Source organism: Marmota flaviventris, chromosome 14, assembly GCF_047511675.1.
Source record: "Marmota flaviventris isolate mMarFla1 chromosome 14, mMarFla1.hap1, whole genome shotgun sequence".
Classification (NCBI taxonomy): domain Eukaryota; kingdom Metazoa; phylum Chordata; class Mammalia; order Rodentia; family Sciuridae; genus Marmota; species Marmota flaviventris.
This window is the reverse complement of record NC_092511.1, coordinates 45,386,882-45,406,398: the sequence shown is the minus strand read 5'-3', so window position 1 is coordinate 45,406,398 and position 19,517 is coordinate 45,386,882. Positions and strand designations below refer to the sequence as shown.

Here is a 19,517-nt window from a genome sequence, read left to right as displayed (position 1 = left end):
TCAAGGAAGCTGCATCTGCAATTCTGAGCAAACTATACATGCATCCCTATTCAGATATGCAAAACATTCTTCCTCTGAAGACAAGACTCTGCCAAAATGTCACCTCTGGAAACTTGCACAGAGAATGGGCTTGGAATTCAAAGCTCAGATGAATTTAGTAGCAGAGTCACCCAATTTCTGAGAAGACAAACATGAATCTGCATCCTGTGTGGGAGCACAAAGTGAAGTACATGTCCCACAAGCCAATTCATTAAATCTGTTTAGCTAGTATAGTTAGGTCCAAGGTTAACTAAACTGTCCACAATTAATCAGTAAAACTGATGGTAAAAATAAAAACTCCTGATACTGGGAAGTTGTAGAGGGAAATACACTGATATTGTTAGAATTTGACCTCAAGCTTTTGATAAAATCTTATATTTCTGTTTAAAGTTTACAATGGTTTTATTCTCTTTAGCTAACTAAACTGTCCACAATTAATCAGTAAAACTGATGGTAAAAATAAAAACTCCTGATACTGGGAAGTTGTAGAGGGAAATTCACTGATATTGTTAGAATTTGACCTCAAGCTTTTGATAAAATCTTATATTTCTGTTTAAAGTTTACAATGGTTTTATTCTCTTTAGCTCATCTAAAAAGTGTATTACCAAAGTAGTGGCATGAAAGTTTTTCAACTCTGTGTCTTTGTTCTTGATTCAACAGATATTGATGAATGCAGAACCTCAAACTACCTGTGTCAATATCAATGTGTCAATGAACCTGGGAAATTCACATGTATGTGCCCCCAGGGATACCAAGTGGTGAGAGGCAGAACATGTCAAGGTAAATTTGTTTTCTTACATGTGAAGTGTTTGGTTTTACCCAGGAAGAACCTGAAGGAAGTTACAGGATTCTCTACTACAGATTTTCATTTTTCCCACATTGAATACACAATTAGTGCTCTTTGTGTCCCTATTCATCATGAGATAATGCACATCTCATAAAGAGGAGACTCCATGTTAGTCTTGACTTTCTTTGGAATTTAGAGTAACAGTTTTCCTTTCTAAAAAGTGTAAATAGTTTTAATAAAATGTTAATATCTCTACTAACTGGCACATATAATCTCTTCCAAGCATCTACCAGAAAAGATTCAGTTATGAAAATGTTTCACCATGAGTTTGAGCTTAGAGCCTCAATTTAACATGTGAGTTAGAGATAACCTCAATTTAGTCTTAATTCTCTAAGATACCAAGATTATAAATTATGTAGTAATTTAGGTGATGAGAAAGTCATCCTAATATGTACTAAAATGTGCCTGTATTCTTCAGGAAAAAAAACTGTTAAGCCAAAAAATAATTAATGACCTTGTACCAGCTACAAAATAAATACTTAGGTGGTCTTCACACCCACACATAGATGTGAGAGGCAACCATCTACAATTGTATGATTTCAGAGTCTTTTAGGAAAATTTGAAAATGTGCCAAAATTTGAAAATGTACCTCCAATACCACGTGTAGTTTAAAACTTCTTCAAGAGGAAAAAGACTGGTAGATAAAACAAAACATGTAGATAATCCTGAGAAAACTAGTATAAATACTCAAATTTACATAAAACAGTGAAAGTATAAAAAATGGCTTAACTTGAGGATAGAAAAATCTGTATGTATTGCATTCTGATGTATGTACTGCCTTTCTGCATACTGAATCTGGATGTACTACATTCTATCTACACAATAGTGAGCAAATCAAACTTCTCTTAAGTCTCAGCTCTCTCTTTTGGAAAAAGGAGATGTGGGAATGAAACAATATAATGTGAAAATAATTCATAAACTATGAAGTTCCTACAATTCAAGGTGTTTTTATGGAATATGCTCAGCAATGTCAGGAACTAATAGTAAGTCTATTTTAGAGACTTTTAAAATCTCAGAATTGGAAAGAGTACACACAGGACAATAAGGATCTTTTTAAGAAAGGAAAAGATCAAGGAAAGGAAACACTGGAAAGTCTCAGTCTATATAATAATTGTGTAGGGAAATAGTAACTCAGAGGAACATTGTGACCTGGGCTTTTGTAGCATGAAGCTAGACTCCAACCACTAGGTATGTGCATAATCAAAATGTCGTTCATTTCTTAATGAACATCTTTATAACCCTTACTAGAAATTCTGTAAATGTTAATTGTGGGGAAACATTGCATTCCATAGGTCTTACTTACTGAACCCTAATTGAGACTTTTAACATGAATATTACATGCAGGAAAATGTTAGCCAGTAGGATATTTTAACCAATTTCCCTGGAGTCCTTCAAACAAATGTCCATGTGTTTCTGATCATAAATGAAGTTGATATTGAACAAAGACAAAAGAAAATTAATGTACAGTAGGATCTTACTTGCCTGACCTATATATCCAGAGACATGTCTGTTTTGAGTAAAGGTGGAAAATGCACTGAAATTACAGATGGAGGTTCATGAATGTTGTTATATTGAAGACATGTAGCTTCAGAATATTTGAGTGAGCCAAAATATTGTTTGTGAAAGAGACTTGCATTCTTTTAAAGTATCAACCAATTGCTTTCCTCTACTGAAACCATCCCTCCTGAGCCCTGTCCATAAGAACAAAGTAGAATTCAGAAGGTTTGAATTCTTACGTTCCTCTAAGGGCTTATTTTGGGTATGAAATAACTTTTCTCATTTCCACAGGCTTACAAAAAAGAAAACTCTGTGTGTGTGTGTGTGTGTGTGTATTTTATCTAAACAGACAGAAAAAAAAACATACATGCAGATGCACGTTCCTCAAATATTTTAATACTGTTCATTTCTGAACAGCCTTCCAGAATGGTTAAGCTGTTGATTATGCTAGACTCTACACTGTCAGAAGTAATAACCAAAGTTATAGAATAAAGCTTCCTCTTGCTGTTGTTGGACTCTATATAACAAACAAGTCTTCATTTTCCCTTGAGCTGAACATCACCTTCATTTTTCCAAAAGGTAAAAAAGGCTGAAAGGGCAAGTCAATTGTAATTTCTTCAGAGAAAGTTAGGTTTTCTTCCCTCAGCCATAGCAAGTCCAAGAAGACACTTCTTGTTGCTGACTCTTGGAAACTGCATAACTTTTCCAGTTTCCTCCTGGAATTCAGATAAGTTTAGCCAATTGGAAGTCAAAAGAAAAAAAAAATTTCTCTAAAGACAAGGCATGGAATTATTCTTCCCTAGAGAACCTTGCACTGGAAAGATGCCTGTCACTAACTACACGAACTTGAATCCACCACTTAACCATGGTGGATTTTTTTCTCCATGTCAAAAGAAGATAACATCTTCTTCACCTGTCTTCACACAGTTTTGTGTGAGAAGCAAAACTTAATGTTCTTAAAAGCCAATGTCCCAACGCATTGACACTAGGTGATAAAAAGGGTTAAAATGTGGGTACAATGCTCCTGCCCTCAAGGAATTTACAATACAAGGATTAAAACAAATGGGCAGATTTCAATAATGCAAAGCAGAAAGCAATAAAGATCCTAAAAGCGGAGTATCAGGTATGGAAATACAAAAGAGAGATCATATCCCAGCACCCAGGCCATGCCTGGCTTGCAGCAAGGATTCAGTAAATTACCTGTGGAATGAGTAAATGAATGAATGAAAATATCCAATGATGGGGAAGGCATGATTCAGAAAATGTTTATATGTGATAAAATATAAATCACTATTCAAATGTAAAGGAGATAGACTTAGGGTGATGGATATTAATTTAATTGTTTCTGTGGTTACAATTGCAATGGCTCACTAAGGTGTTCTTTCAAATATCACCTGGGAGTTCCAAATAGCCAAATCTGAAATGAGCCTTCGTCCAGCCTAGCCTACTCACAGCCGGAGCTCTCCCCTCTGGCTCTTTGGCACCAGCCCCTTCTTCTTCTACACAGTCCTTAAATATTTGTGTTCTACAAGGCGGAAAACCTCATGACATCACTTCCACTGTGCTCCTTCCTCTGGACCATGGAAACCCCTCATCTATCCCTCAGCATGCCTACTTCCTGAAACTACCTTTCTAGATGTTTTCTCTCTCCTGAGCTCCTGAGACAAAGGACCAGCTGTCCTCTGCATAGTTTCCACTTGCTGCTTTCTCATCCTGGGAAGCCTTCCCCAACCTAGCAATGAAAAATCCATTTAACTACCACCCTTCAAGGCCAACCTGAGATGCCTACTTCTTTTTTCAGCCTTCCCTAATCCTCCAGGCAGAATGAGTCAATTCTACTTCAAGTCCTCCTCCGTCCTTACCTATCTCCTATTTAATTCCATTTTGCTTTATAAGTAATTGTTCCCAACTAAATTATCATCTCCCTGAGGAAAGGAACTGGTAGGGTATTTGGTTGGTTGGCTTTTTTTTTTTTTTAATATAAGCCAAGTCAATGGTTAGCATTTGACTTTGAATTTAACAGATAAACAATTGGTACTTGATTTTTTTAAAAAAAATCACAAAATGATACATATTAATCTGTGCAGAATGGCTCAACTACATCTGTCCTGAATTCAATGTAATGAATTCAGGTTCCACCCAGTTTTGTGTCTTATAGTACTGCCTTCCTTGAAACTTACACAATTTTCCTGCCACTTACACAATCTTCTTGATCAATATACTCTTAAACCCTATGTCTGCAGATATCAATGAGTGTGAGACCGCCAATGAATGCCGAGAGGATGAAATGTGTTGGAATTATCATGGTGGCTTCCGTTGTTACCCACGAAATCCTTGTCAAGATCCCTATATTTTAACATCAGAGAAGTAAGAAACATCAACAGAACTTTTGAAAGTGAGCCTCTTCTGTTACTCCCCAACCAAACCAATGATCGCTTTTTTATTTGTCTCCACAGCCGATGTGTTTGCCCAGTCTCAAATGCTATGTGCAGGGAACTGCCCCAATCCATAGTCTACAAATACATGAGCATCCGCTCTGACAGGACTGTACCATCAGACATCTTCCAGATACAGGCCACAACTATTTATGCCAATACCATCAATACTTTTCGGATTAAATCTGGAAATGAAAATGGAGAGTTCTACCTAAGGGTAAGTATCGTGAAGCCAGCTGTTGAGAAAGGTGGAAGTTTGTCCTGTCATATTCACTTGGAAGGAAAGCTAACATTTAGAGTTTTGTGTGTAGGCATGTGTAAGGACCTCCAGTGTATCTTATTTCAGTTAATCCCTTGGTAATGCCGTAAGATAGATACTAATATTGATTTTGATTTTTTACAGAAGACAAATATGACATGCAGAGAGATTAAGTAGCTTCCCTAAAACCACAGATACCAAACTGCTGACTCTAGTACTAGAGTTGTGTGTGACTACCAAAACACAAACCTACAAATCAATGACATTTGACTGTATGTAGGAAAAATAATTTCTGGAGAGTTTTTCAAAAATCATGAATTCCTTATTGCTACATTTGCAAGACAGTTTACATTCACAGCAAAACTAAAACCTGTCAAGTCTCAGAAGTGACCTACCCTGCTGCTCAGTATGAGTCAACACATGTACCACTGTCTTCTGGGCAGTGTGGGCTCACTCAGGTCTTTTCCCTGTCTTTTATTACCTATGTGAAATCTTGCTTCTGAATTCTGCCATTTCTCTCTTCATAGTGTCTCCTGGTTTATCTTTGCTTCCAAAGCCCCAGCCTCCTCTTCTCTAAGCTGCTTGCTTCACCTCCCCAGTCTCTCCAGAGCCTTCCAAGCTGATCTCCCAGACTCCATTCCCCCCCCCCCCCCCCCCGCAAAATCTCAGCAAGTTCATTTTAGGTTAAAATTCTGACACATTTTAAATACAGCTCACCACTTCATGTGAAAATGATGGCACCCCACCAAGCAGTTTGCAGGGTTACCGTAACTGTTTCAAGCTCAGGATGTTATTCATCCAGTTACAGTTTTTTTTTTTTTTCAAAACTCCTTTGGGCACTCTTCCTTTTTAATCAGATTTTAAAGTCAATATTTCATTTTGAGAATATGAAAGCAAATTGGGAAAATCATCCTTGTGGTCGAGTTTACAGATTTTTTTAATGTTTACACGTTTATCCTGTTCTTTGATATACTGACTTCCTTTCCAGCTTAAGCAATGTGATTCTCTTTCTTTGCCAGTAAATTATAAATGATTAATTTCTCATGACCAACTTCTGAAGAGAAAAACCCAACCCAAAATACAATCTATTACTATCATTATTTTTTCTAGTAGGAAAAAATAAACTTCTTTAGCATTTGGTGTCTTAAATTTGAGATGCACTAGGTTATTTGTAAAAAGTTTCCTGTAAATGAGTTTTACACAGTTCAGATAGGACCAATTAATTAATTCTAGCCCAAACAGATAATATTATCAGTAATCCCATGGTAATATGATAGGTTCATCTCAAATTCTCCTTTAAAAATAACTTTCCATTTTGAACTCTGCACAATCATTTTAAGAAATAAAATTTCCTAGTAGGATCAGCAGTTAAATAAAGTTCCAACGTGGTTTTTCTCTGTAATAAATAGGACACTTTGAAAGTTATTTTTATTCATTGACTTGATTTATTGAGTTATTGACTTGATTTTTCAAATACAAATACAAAGCCTTTTTCCCATGAATAATATAAAATATTGCCAATTTTGATAATCCCAGAGTTAAATCATTTTAAATTACTTGAATAAAAAACTATTTTAAATGCTAAAAAAATACATCAATACTATTTCTTATCACATAATTCGAAAAGCACTTGGATCAAATCCTACAAAATTTCTCATTGAAATTCCACTTTGCCTAAGAATCAACCAGCAATCCATAATTAAGCACTACTATGTTCTTGGCTCCATAGTGAAGAATTAAAAAGACAGGTAATACACAGTTCCTGATTTCAAAGAGTTCCGACTACAATTGTGCAGCAAAAGTTAACATCTATGGAAAAGAAGGAGCCAGCATTGTACTTAATTCCATGGTTTAAAGACAGCAAATTAATAGATAAAGGAGGTTTCTTGATAGTCATGAGACTTGACCTGATCCTTGAAAGGATATGTGGAATATAGGATTTTATTTATATTCCTCTTGGGAGAAGACTGAGAAAAGCTCCTTCCCTAGAAAGGGGGACATATTATAAGGAAGTAGTACACAAAAGTGAAAGTAAAGTATCACCTTCAAAGTATTACTGTTACCTACAGCTATTGCTTCCAAGAAGCAAGTACTATAGACGATCCTAGAGGCACAAAAATAAATAAAAGCAAGCTAATTCCTATCCCATTGGAGATAATAGTTAAGATGCTGTACAAGTGCTCACAAGGGTGCTGACCACTGCAACAAAGAGTTTAAAGGTTGCTCACAAGTATGTAAGCAGAAGACCTAATCAGGTCACCCATGGTCTAGGAACCTTCTGGTACAAGTAGATTTAAACTCAAGGACCAAATTGAAGAATAGCAAATTAAAGGATTATATAGAAGTGCAGTTGGTCTGGAACTCCAAGTGCTAGAGGCAGAGGAGCCTGAGAGGATCCTGGAGAGCAGAACGAGCTAGATCTCACAACCTTATAGAGTATTTTAAGACCTTCAGGTAGAGGAGTCTCTATTGGACTTTCAGGTTAAAATGATGTCTGCCTACATTACAGAGCATGGATTGAAGTGGGGCAAAAATGGAAATAGATCAGTTACACATTCAAGAGATAGATAGGAAGTTAGGGTGGTAGCCAGGAGTTTTTAAAAATGAAGAAAGAACAAATTTAAGAAGATATTGGAAGAACTACATGACTTGGTAACTCATTTGCTATTGGGAGGTTTGAGGAGAAAGAAGCATCAAGAAGAAGACCCTTCTTGTTTCTGTCTTGAGCAACAGTAAATAGTGGAGATAAAGAAGAACAAGGATCCAGTGTGGAGGGAAAGATGAAAGGTCATTTGGATAAATTAATTCCAGGTCCCTGTGAAAAATCAAAGTAGAGATACTTGCAGCTGGATTTGTGGATTTGGAACTCAAAATGCAGACTTCCAAGTCACTGGCAAATGCATAATAACCAAAGCCATGGTTATGGATAGGATCACTCAGGGAGAGTGTGTTGGAGTGGGTGATTAGTGGTAGAGAAGAGAGCCTGAAATAAGGAAGGGCTACATCATGAAGACATTTCCTTTCTGTAACCTGATCTATCCAGTGCCCTAGCCTATAGTTCCCTGGCCATCTCATCTCCCATGGCAAATCCAGTAAATGTAATAACATCCCTGAATTCAGGATTTCACAAGATGCAGAACAAAATGACACCAACCCCCATGGCCACACTCAGGTATTGGTCTCTGGTGACCATCCTCCCTCTCCACCACCCTGCTCTCTCTCTCACATCATCACTGTCACACAGTGCTTTTCACCCTCAAAGTGATGCTAGTTCCCTGATCCTCCAATCCCCTGTCCCCTTCCAGTCTATCAGCTACTTGGTGGACACTTAAACTACCCTGTCACCAACACATCAATCCTCCATCTGGCAGCCCCACATCAATCCCATAAATCCATATATATTTTCATACCCAGCTTGTATGGACTAGTAATCCTGTAAAATTCTGGTCTCCTATTTCAGATGGGTGTTCAGTATGCTCAACAATTCTGTTATTTTTCTTATTTCTTTTATTCCATTTTTCTTTATTCCCTGGTCTCAAATGTCCCCATATTCTTTAAGTCCTTGCACTCTTCATTTTCAGTAGGTGACCTCACCTCCTACTCCTCTGAAAGCACTGACATCAAATAGGTATGAGTTAGCTGTACTTCCCATGCCACTCACTGCAACTTAAGTCTCTGGATTCTCCATCAAGTTTCCAAAAACAAGGTTTCACTTCTGTCAATCAAGATCCATCCAGCACATGTATTTTTCATTTTATCTCCTCCAGAGTCTTATTTTAACAGACTCCCCTCTACTTTCTACATATTCAACATGTTTTCCCTCTGGATTTTGCCCTACCTTTCCTCTCCCTTGCCAGACTAGCTTGTTTAAATGCAGTCTGTAATCATGGTCTGTGCTTTATCACTTCCTGGTCACTCCTGTCTTCTGTTCCCACTACCATATGGAAGCTGATATGGGGAAAAAAAGCCACTAATGACCTCCATACATTAAATCCAAGAGGCACTTTAAAATTCCAGAATCCTCATCCTCCTCTGCTCTGGTGAACACAAATGGCCACTCATCTGTTCCCCAACTTAATCATTTATTTCTTCTCAGCTTCTTTCTTTGGTTTCTCCTCTACCTACTCCTTCAGTGTCATCCTCTCCTAGAACTCTGGCTTTACTACATCCACATTCTCTCCCTTGGTTTTATGTCCACCCCTTGAGGTGATTGCTAAATCTGAATCTCTCTCTGTATCCTTTGTCATTCAGATTCACCATCTGCTTACCCACCCCACCAATATCATCTCTCTCCTCTTTCCAACACCCATCACATTTTTCATCAAAATTAAACTGCATTGAGTTCTTCTGAACATGATGCTTTACAGAACTTCCGCTTATCCCTGGGGACTCTCCCTGGGTATTCCAAAGCCTTTCCTTAACATTTTAGGATTCCTCCTCTTTTTCCCGTGTATTTGCACCTGTCTGCACACACCCTGAGTATCCCCATATTCCTTAATATTTGCAACATTCTATTGAAATTAACTGTTTCCCTCTCTCTTCACCCACTAGAATGTAAATAGATGCACAATGTCAAGAAAATGAAAAATTACAGCTTAGTTTACCAGTTCAAAAGTGATCTGATTCCAAGCTCTGGACTCTATAATAGCTGAAACTGCTCAAGGGTTTAAGAAACATTCACAGAAAGGGAGGAATAGAAAAGAAAAACTATTTGAAAAGCAACTCCTTGAAACTTGGAGCTAGGTCCAAGGATAACTATGAAGAAGGTTTGGAATCAGGAAGGGATAAGTCGTAGTTCTTTTATCCCACTTCTTACCTATCTAGTACTTAATTATCCCCTAATTCTCACTGGAGGTATAATAAGAGAAACTCTATTCCAAGAAAACTAATTCTCTCCCTCTTCTTTCTTCTTTTTATTTTAGCAAACAAGTCCTGTAAGTGCCATGCTAGTGCTCGTGAAGTCACTAACAGGACCAAGAGAATACATCGTGGACCTGGAAATGCTGACAGTCAACAGTATAGGGACCTTCCGCACAAGCTCAGTGTTAAGATTGACAATTATAGTGGGGCCATTTGCCTTTTAGCCTTTTACCAGAGTCTACCACAGGCATTTAAATCAACCAAAGAATATTGTTACCTTAAAGCACTATTTTATTTATAGATATATCTAGTACATATACATATACATCTATATACTGTACACTCACCCATAATTCACACAATTACACCATGGTATAAAGTGGGCATTTAATCTGTAAAGATTCAAGGTTTGTCTGTATTAATGTGTGTAAATTAGACATTAATCCACTAAACTGGTCTTCTTCAAACATTAATTCACTAAACTGGTCTTATTCAAGAGAGCTAAGCATACATTATCCGGTGAATCTTGGATTCTATCCTGTAAAAATGGGACCAAGCGATGTTGCTCTTCTGTGGTGCTTAGGAAAACCTTAAGACAGCTCCACCAACAGTCTCTTAAGGGGACAGTCATCCTAACATTGAATAGCATGCTAGGGCAGGAATGAGGTTTTTTTAACTGCTTTGTAAGAAAATGGAAAAAGTCAATAAAGATATATTTCTTTAGAAAATGAGGAACTCCCACATTTGTGTTGGTCTTTATTTTCATGATCAGTCTACAGATGGTTGTTCATTACATACAATAAATCGTTATTGTACAATAAGCTGGTCTCCATAGGGTATTTTAAATTTTTGTCAGAAATCCTTTATTATGAACATGAAAAACCAATAAGAAAAATTTCCCCAAATTCCCCCAAATGAATCAAGTATCTCCTAGAAAATTATTCTGTTGAGAAATCTATGAGAAACAGAGGAGAAAAAAAATTTTTTTTTTCTAAACCACATTGGAGTTGAACGGAAGCAGCAAATCCAGTAAATGTAATAACATCCCTGAATTCAGGATTTCACAAGATGCAGAACAAAATGAAGAAAAGGTATTTTACTGGGGGAGTTTTAATTTCTAAATAAAATTAAAGTCCTAACACTTCACTGGTTTATAAGTAAAATTTTTCATATTTGTACTCAGTGCCCACAAAGGAGGAAAATGATGATGGTTCTTATTCCTGGCATCAAGAGTGAGTGTGAACTAAAAGCAAATCCCTTCCTCCAATTCTAGGAAAAGGTTTTAGGTCTTCTTATTTTTTTTTTAATGTAACTGCTTCACTTTGATGTGTCATATTTTTAAATAAAAATAAATATTCTCTTAGAAGATCGACCAATCTTTGGAGGTTTCTTAATGTAGCCAATAACAGCCAATATAACTTTTATATCTGGGGGAAAATCACTGCCAGAGCAAGAACAACCATTATATTTATGTGTGCGTGTTGTGTGTGTGTGTGTGTGTTAAGAAATGAAGAAACAAAGACTATTAGAATCATGCCACGAAGAAAGTGTACAACAATTTTTTTTCTTACATCCAATTTCAAAGCACAAATGAATAACCTCTGTCACCAAGTAACCCTGCTGCTAAAATGAAGGTCTCTCACAGTGGACTGAATGTGTAAGAATTGTCAAAAAGAAAGCTCAGCAAGAGACCAAGGAACAAAACACAAGCTCCTTATGTTAGAGTGGGGGATGGGCCCTTCAGGGCTAGAGAGGGGCAGGACCAGTGGAGGAGGAACAGGTCTGACCAACAGGTGAGGGTATGCGCCTCACCTGCCTACATGACAGTTGAGGAGTCCAGATAAATCAAGGCTTGGTTTAAACCTTTCTATTTGTAATCAATCTAGTGATTTGTCTGCATAGAGTAAAAAAGAAAAGAGCCTGAGACCTTCCAAGATTGTTCACTCTTAAACTAAAAGGCAGAGTCTTTGTAGTAGAAGTAACAGGAGTCTCTGGGATATCTGCGCATAAACCCTGGCCCTCCCTTTACCCCCAAATCCTGTATATGAAATCCAAATCTATAGAAACCATTAACTTCCAAGATAATGAGTGTCCTTGAATCTCAAGGCTTGGTCCTATTCACAAATCATAGATCACGGAGAGGGATGCTATACTGAAGCTTCACTGATTCAATCCCCTTTTCTTATAATTTGTGGTAGAACACACATCACAAAATTCAATGTGGTCATGCACACAGTTTTCAAGTGTATACTTCAGTAGCGCTTTAAACATTATACAAATATTCCCACCATGTGGTTCCATAACATTTTCACCATTGGAAAAACAAACCCCATGCCCATCAGCAGTCTGTCTCCACTCTTTCCTTGTCACAGCCCCAGTGGAAACTACCTCAGAGCTCTGTGGATTTGCCTATTCTGGGCATGTCATATAAATAGGATTATAGAATTTGTGTCCTTTTGTGTCTGGCTTCTTTCATTTAACAGTTTTCAGGGATCAACCATGTTGTTTCACGTATAAGTATTTCATTTCTTTTTGTGACTGACTAATATTCCATTGTATAGATATACCACATGTTGTTTACCCATTCATTAGTTGACAGATATCAGTCAACAGATGGTGTCCATCTATAAGTCCTTCTTATTTGGGATGTTGAAAAGAAACTGATTCCCAGACAATTCATCCACTAATTTCACAGTCTAAATTCACCCAATTTTAGTTTCCTTTCTGACTAAAAAGAGTAGCAAGTAAACTTTTTTTTTAATAGGAATGAAAACTTGGAAAGAACTTTGAGAAGTTAACATGAGTGCCTTTATAAAGATCCCATTAAACATAAAAATCTCATGCTTTATTTTAAAATTGGTTCTTTTTAGTCATATATAACATTAGGATTCATTTTGACATAAAATCATGGAATATAATTTGATCTAATTCAGTTTACAGTATTTCCCCTTTTCCTTCCCTCCCCATTCCCTGTGTTCCTTTCCCTCTACTATACTGATCTTTTTGCTATTTACTTTGGTAGTTTTGTTTTGTTTTTGAGTTAGTTTCTTATGGATAGACATGATGGTGAGATTCACTGTGGTATATCCATATATGTACATAGCAAAATTAGGTCAGATTCATTCAGCTGTCCTTCCATTCTCCCATGTCTTATCCCTCCCCCTTAGTCCCCTTCATCTAGTCCACCACTGTAGCCTTTTCAACAAATGGTGTTAGGAGAATTGGATGTCTATAAGTAGAAGAATGAAACTTGACCTCTATCTCTCACCCTGCACAAAAATCAACTCAAAGTGAATCAGAGACCTAGGAATTAGACGACAAACTCTGAATTTCTGGAAGAAAATATAGACCCAACAAACACTCAAACTTGTTGGCACAGGAACCAACTTCCTTAACAAGACCCCCAACATACAAGAAATTAAATCAAAAATCAGTAAGAGGGATGGCATAAAATTAAAAAGCTTCTTCATAACAAAGGAAACAAGAGTGTGAAGAGAGAGCCTACAGCACAGAAGAAGATCTTTGACACCTGCCCCTCGGAATATATAGAGAACTTTAAAAACTTGACACCAAAAGAACAAATAATCCGATTAAAAATGGGACAGAATAACTAAACAAAACACTTGTCAATAGAAGAAATACAATTGGCCAACAAATATATGAAAAAAATGTTCCACATCTCTAGCAATCAGGGAAATGCCAATCAAAATTACATTGAGATTTCATCTCACTCAAGTCAGAATGGCAATTTTTATGAATACAAATAATAATAAATGCTGTTGAGGATGTGGGAGAGACACACCCATACACTATTGGTGGGACTGCAAATTAGTATAGCCACTCTGGAGCAGCAGAGAATTAGTGCAAACATTATAACAGCACAGAATGGAGATTTCTCAAAAATGTAGGAATGGAACCACCATATGACCCAGCTATCCAACTCCTCTTTATATATATCCAAAATAGCTAAAATCAGCATACTATTTGGATATGGCCAAATCAATATTTATAGCAGCACAATTCATAATAGCCAAGCTATGGAACCAAACAAGGGGCCCTTCAACAGGTGAATGGATAAAGAAAATGTGGGTTTTATACACAATGCAGTATTACTCAGCCATAAAGAATGAAATTACAGCATTTGATCATAAATGGATAGACCTGGAGGCTATAATACTAAATGAAATAAGCCAGACCCGGAAAGCTAAAAGTTGAATGTTTTATCTGATATGCAGAAGCTAATCCAAAATAAGGAAGAGGGGGAAGAGATAGAAAGGGAAATGGCAGGGAGATTCCATCATGCTCTCTTTAAATGCAACTTGAAATTCAAAATAAATGACTAAAAATAAACCAAATCAGTAAGACAAAGTTCTGCTTTTCTTTCAGACTATACAAGACTCCTTCCTTTTGTCATCCTTAGAAATGGTTGATTTAAACCAGCTCTCATAGATGGAAATCATAGAAAAATAATTCATTGTCAGAATCTATCTTTTTTTGTCAACATTCATTGATAAATGTCTCTGCTAATCTAACAGTGTGATGTCATCCTAAAGAACCACGATTCTTAGTCTCTTTTCTCTTAATACCAGTAGAGAGACCTTAGTAAAGTCACTCAAAATCTTGGATTCTTTATGATTCTTTATCTACAAAACCAGGATGTTGAAACAAGATGTTTTTCCAGCTTGTAAAACTAAGTTTTTATAAGTCCTACCCCAAGGATGCACTCAAAGAAGATATAGTTCTATTTACCAAATCTTTGAAAGCACCTGAGTATTCTTTGAATATTGGACATTGGCAGAAGAAAAAAATATTAACAGTTCCCACCCTAAACCAGATCTTCAACAATGTGGGTTCATTATTGAGGATGAAGACACAATAAATAATCCAATTCAGCTCTAAGTTTTTAAATTACAATTCAAAATACCTTTCTTTTTTTAGTATTTACTCTGTAAAATTACATTTTTGTTACTTTCTGCTGATACTGAAATATAATTACTCATGTTAAATTGAAAGTCATTTTACCTTGTTTCACCAATGGAAAAAAGGGCCAGTCATGGGTTCCCACACTTCAAACATGCTTTTGGGAAATGCCTACTCGGTGAGCCTTAGTGTAATGAGAACTTTCCTAGACATTTCCACCACTCTCCATCCCAATGCCCCTGGCCTGGGCTCTGAGACTTCGGTGCTCTCCAGGTAAGGTGGAATTGTTTTCTGACTGGTTAGGCAAGGCCTGACGGGGATTAGACCATCTCAAAAAGAGGATAACTTCCCTCAGCTGTCAACTCCCCACCCCTGCAAAAGTACTTTGACAACTTGCAGTCACCATTTCCTCCAAGCAAAATCTCTCCTGTTACACACCTTTCCTTTTAATAATCATAGTAATAAAACAGGATTCTAGAACTTAGACGCCATCTTGTTTTTAAGGCTTGCTCAGGGTTGCAGTTTGTTAAGCAAGAGCACGATGCCTAGAACACAGGTCCTAAGATTTAAATTGGAGCACTTTTCCTTGGCCACACTCCAGATTCCAACACCGTCAGGCAATCCCTTTCCTTCCAAACTTCTTCCTATAAAATGCTATATTTCCTATAAAATGTTCACTCCGTGTCATGGATAGACCTTGCTGGTTACATGACCAGTGGTCACTGCTACTTTCACATGTAGTTGAGTTGAAATAACACAGATACCAACCCAAGAGAGACAGACTCTCAAGAACTGTAGCTAATTTGTTCTTTTAACTCCAGAGAAAGAGAAATATGTTACGTAAAATATTCTTGAATCAGTGTAAGACAAGGTGTGAATGTGAAGAATAGTGTCATTCCTTGATGTTGGTTCATATTATTAATCTTAAGTGTTCTTGAAGAAAAAAATAGGTACAATGAACATTATCTGCTAAGGCTTCTTACTTTACCGGCTGGAATACGATATCACAATTGACAAGTTCATCATAAAAGACCTTTTAGGTCTTTCACAATATATTCAAGTGAAAAGGGGGAAAAACAAATAGGTACTTTTAAAATTATGATTAAATATTGGATAGTAGAAATCAGCTAGAAACCAATCCCCATATGTAATAAAGGTAGTATCTCTACCACTATATAAGGGAGATGGAGTGAATCCAAATGATGGAACATAACAACTGTTCAATGCCCTGAGACCACCTGAACACAGCCCGGTGGGATTATTATTTCTTGGGAAGCTTCACAAATAAAAGGTTATTGTTGAATCTTGTTTCCATGACTTCAAGCAGTTGCTTATGTTTTGAATAGCTCTGTATGCATCTAACTTTCTAACTTTCCTTTTAAAATATAGAACAGCTGCTGGTCTGCTCATATGTTATGCATAAGCAGCCCACAAGGGACAAAGCCCTCCATTAATATGTTGAATTATTTTTAACACACTTATATTTCTATCCTGAATCATCATCCCTGAGAGATGGCAAATTTCCATCTTCCCAGCTGGGGGGAGCACCTGCAAAATGCAAGCCCAAACTGTGACACATCTGGTATCAAAAAAATGATCTTGTTTCATCTGGCCAACAGGCTAAAATATCAAGATCATTGAACAGAAACAAGGCAAAAAGTTAACTGCCTCTTCCATGTAGTCAACGCAGATGTCTAGTTAAGCTGTTTATATTGTAAGCACATGTGTATGTTAACAGAGCACAGATCCCTTTAATAAGCCAGAGTTGGAATATAAACGCAAGAGAATTTTAAAGACCTGAATGCAATAATTCAGTTCTTTTTTATCTTCCCATAGAAACTAAATTAGTTTCTGCAGATCTGTATTATCTTTAAACAGATGCCTGTAACACAAAAATAAGTTATTTTAATAAGTTTTTTTGGTATCTCCAAATTGTTTATTTCCTTTAAACACCATATTCCACATTTTTTGTATTTTAATATTTAGCTTACACTTACCATAAATTACTTGCACATGACTTACACCAGGTGTCTTGATTTGTGAGGCTTCAAAGTGGATCCTGAGACAAGAATTGAGTTTGGGTAGTTTGAGAGGTTATCTCAGGGAGTGGGGAAAGGGAGCCATGGAAAGGAAAGATGCCAATAAGTGAGTGACTTAACGAGGGGGCCATCTCTGTGGGCACCTGGTGCTCAGTTCCTCTGGGATCCTCAGAAAAATCCTGTGGAACTCAACTCAGAAGCATTCCACCAACCAGTATAACTCCACACATGTTCAACCACAAGAATAAGATCCTAATTAAAATGATATATATATATATATATATATATATGTGTATATATATATATATATATATATATATATATATATTCCATGTATAATCTGTCAAAATACATTCTACTTTCATGATTTCTAAAAAGAATTTAAAATTTAAAAAAGGAAAAGAATTCCACCAAAAGCCCAATATCTGGGGTATTTATCTACCAACTCCCATCCCTGCGGTAAGGGTCGCCCACCCACCCCGAACTTCCAGTTGGTGAATGAGCTCTCCGATGCTGGAAAAGGCCCTCAGGCAAAAACAAGAGAGAGCTTTGATACAGGCCACTGCCAGTAAGCTAGAAACATCTACTGTGGCACCCAGTAAGCTTATGTGGCTAAAGCGATGTGCAGGTGGACTTCGGCATCGGCTGGACAAGGTCAGTCAATGCTTTATGACCCTGACAGCTGAAGTTTATGTTACTTCCTGGCTTGATGGCTTCTTATCACATAAACCTCTTTCTTGACCTTTTACTCTTCATTCTCCCATCTTTTTATTTTTTCTTCTCTTTTCCTCTCTTTTACTAAAATTTTCTTCTCTAAGTGTTATTTGATTAGCAAGTTGGGCACCACCATGTCTAAGAGATGTGGTACTGATAGACAAAGATCCATAAGGTACTATGAAAAGTGTGGTGTCGTATTGTTGACACCAGGAGCCTGATTCTAGAGTTCATCACACCAAACTACAGATTACTGGATGAAATGGGTTGCTCTTCAAAGGTGAATGTTCAGGGGAACTAATGAAGCTAAAGCTTCAAGACTCCTCTCTTACATCAGCCCCTTCCAAGGCCCTGGAAGGGATTCTAGCTATATATTCACATAGCCATATATTTTTGTCAAGTTTGAAAAATTCATATATTTTAGCCGACTTACAGGATCACTCCTTCCTCTCAGTTTTCAGCATCATACTTTTTCTTGTATTCTGTAGCACTGGAGTAGGTCACAAGAATTTTTGAGAATCCAGTCTGGGGAATTTGAGTTAGGAAGGTATATTCAGTTTGGGTTTAGGAGGACGTATTTATATGGTTATCAGTCTCTTCTATGTGTTATTTGAGCTCCTGTCTGGTAAAGGAACAGCTTCTAAAAATATTCCTACCACCCTCTCTGTTGATCTTATCTGATAGCAGGTACAAGGACAGGATTCTTATCACAATATAATGTCCTATAGCATCTAGTGCTGGATGTGAACCGGAAAAACAAGTTTTGAAATAGTCAAAGCCAGAAGCTAATCTACCAAAAATTCTTCCATACACCAGAGATATAAAATGGTAATCAGAGGGCTTGGGTTTTAATCAATTCCTAAGTCATGAATATACTTGATTATGCAGCAGGCACAATTACAAATGCACCATACCATGAAAATATTTTGCATAAATTTTATAAGAACTCACTAGAAACAATTCTAACTATGAGAAGCGAATTATAATAAAAATATGTTTCAGATAATACCAAAAGCTGTAACTTATTGAGAGGAAGAAATAAATTTCAAATGGAAATAATGGAGAGACTTGTGGGTTAATTTGCTATCAAATTAGTGAAGAGGAATGAATCATGTGAGCACACTGGGATAAGATGTAAATGTCCTGCTACTTCAGTACAGAACACTAACATAAGTGAGAATAACACAAAACCAAGAGTTAGACACTACCCCCTGACTTACAGGTGTGTCATTTCAAAGAGTATTAAAATTAGTCCCTGGACGAGAAAATTTGGAGTGATCCAAACTCATGCAGATCTTACATGATACAAAATTGATAGATGTCGGAACTGCCATATAGGAGTTGAGCACCCTTAGCCTTAAGCTGTGGAGGTGTGGAGACTGGTTTCCCTTGCACAGGAAACAGGTGGATCCACAGGGGAGCTAGGCTCTGGGAATGGGCGTTACCCAATAGGAGTGGGCTGCCTTCTCATTCCTTTGTAATACTACCCTTTACCTTTTTTGGATGGAATGTTCTATCTAATGGTTCTCCTCAATAAAAACCAAGGTTCAGGGCCTGTCCCCCCCTCCCTCTCCCTCCCTCCCCCCCACCTCCAGTCTCCTGTGTTTTTCTCTTGTGCCCCTTGTGGGAGCTTAAGCTGGAGGAGGAGGAGCCATCCTGAAAAGCCCCAAGAAAAAAGGTATTTTCTGTGTCTGTGTGATTTGTTCGTGCCAACCCAATTCACCTGAGTGACCCTGGTTGTGAAGAGGTTTCCCAAATTTCCAAATTTGACAATTTTTAAAAAGTGCATGATGTTATAATGATTTATGAAGGCAGAAACTTCTAGAAACCATAAATTAAAAAAATGAAAACCTCAGGCTGGGGTTGTGGCTCAGTGGTAGAGTTCTTGTCTCACATGTGTGGGGCAC

General features: G+C 37.2%; 1 protein-coding gene across 1 annotated transcript in view; it reads left to right on the top strand.

Moving 5' to 3' along the window:
• Positions 1-11,110, top strand: part of Efemp1 (EGF containing fibulin extracellular matrix protein 1) — a 59,508-nt gene extending 48,398 nt beyond the window's left edge. The window contains exons 8-11 of the mRNA XM_027934514.2: positions 700-819; positions 4,627-4,750; positions 4,840-5,035; positions 10,000-11,110. Coding sequence (XP_027790315.1) covers positions 700-819; positions 4,627-4,750; positions 4,840-5,035; positions 10,000-10,161 — 602 coding nt within the window. The 3' untranslated portion in view covers positions 10,162-11,110. The remainder of the gene's footprint in view (positions 1-699; positions 820-4,626; positions 4,751-4,839; positions 5,036-9,999) is intronic.
• Positions 11,111-19,517: the final 8,407 nt, after the last annotated feature.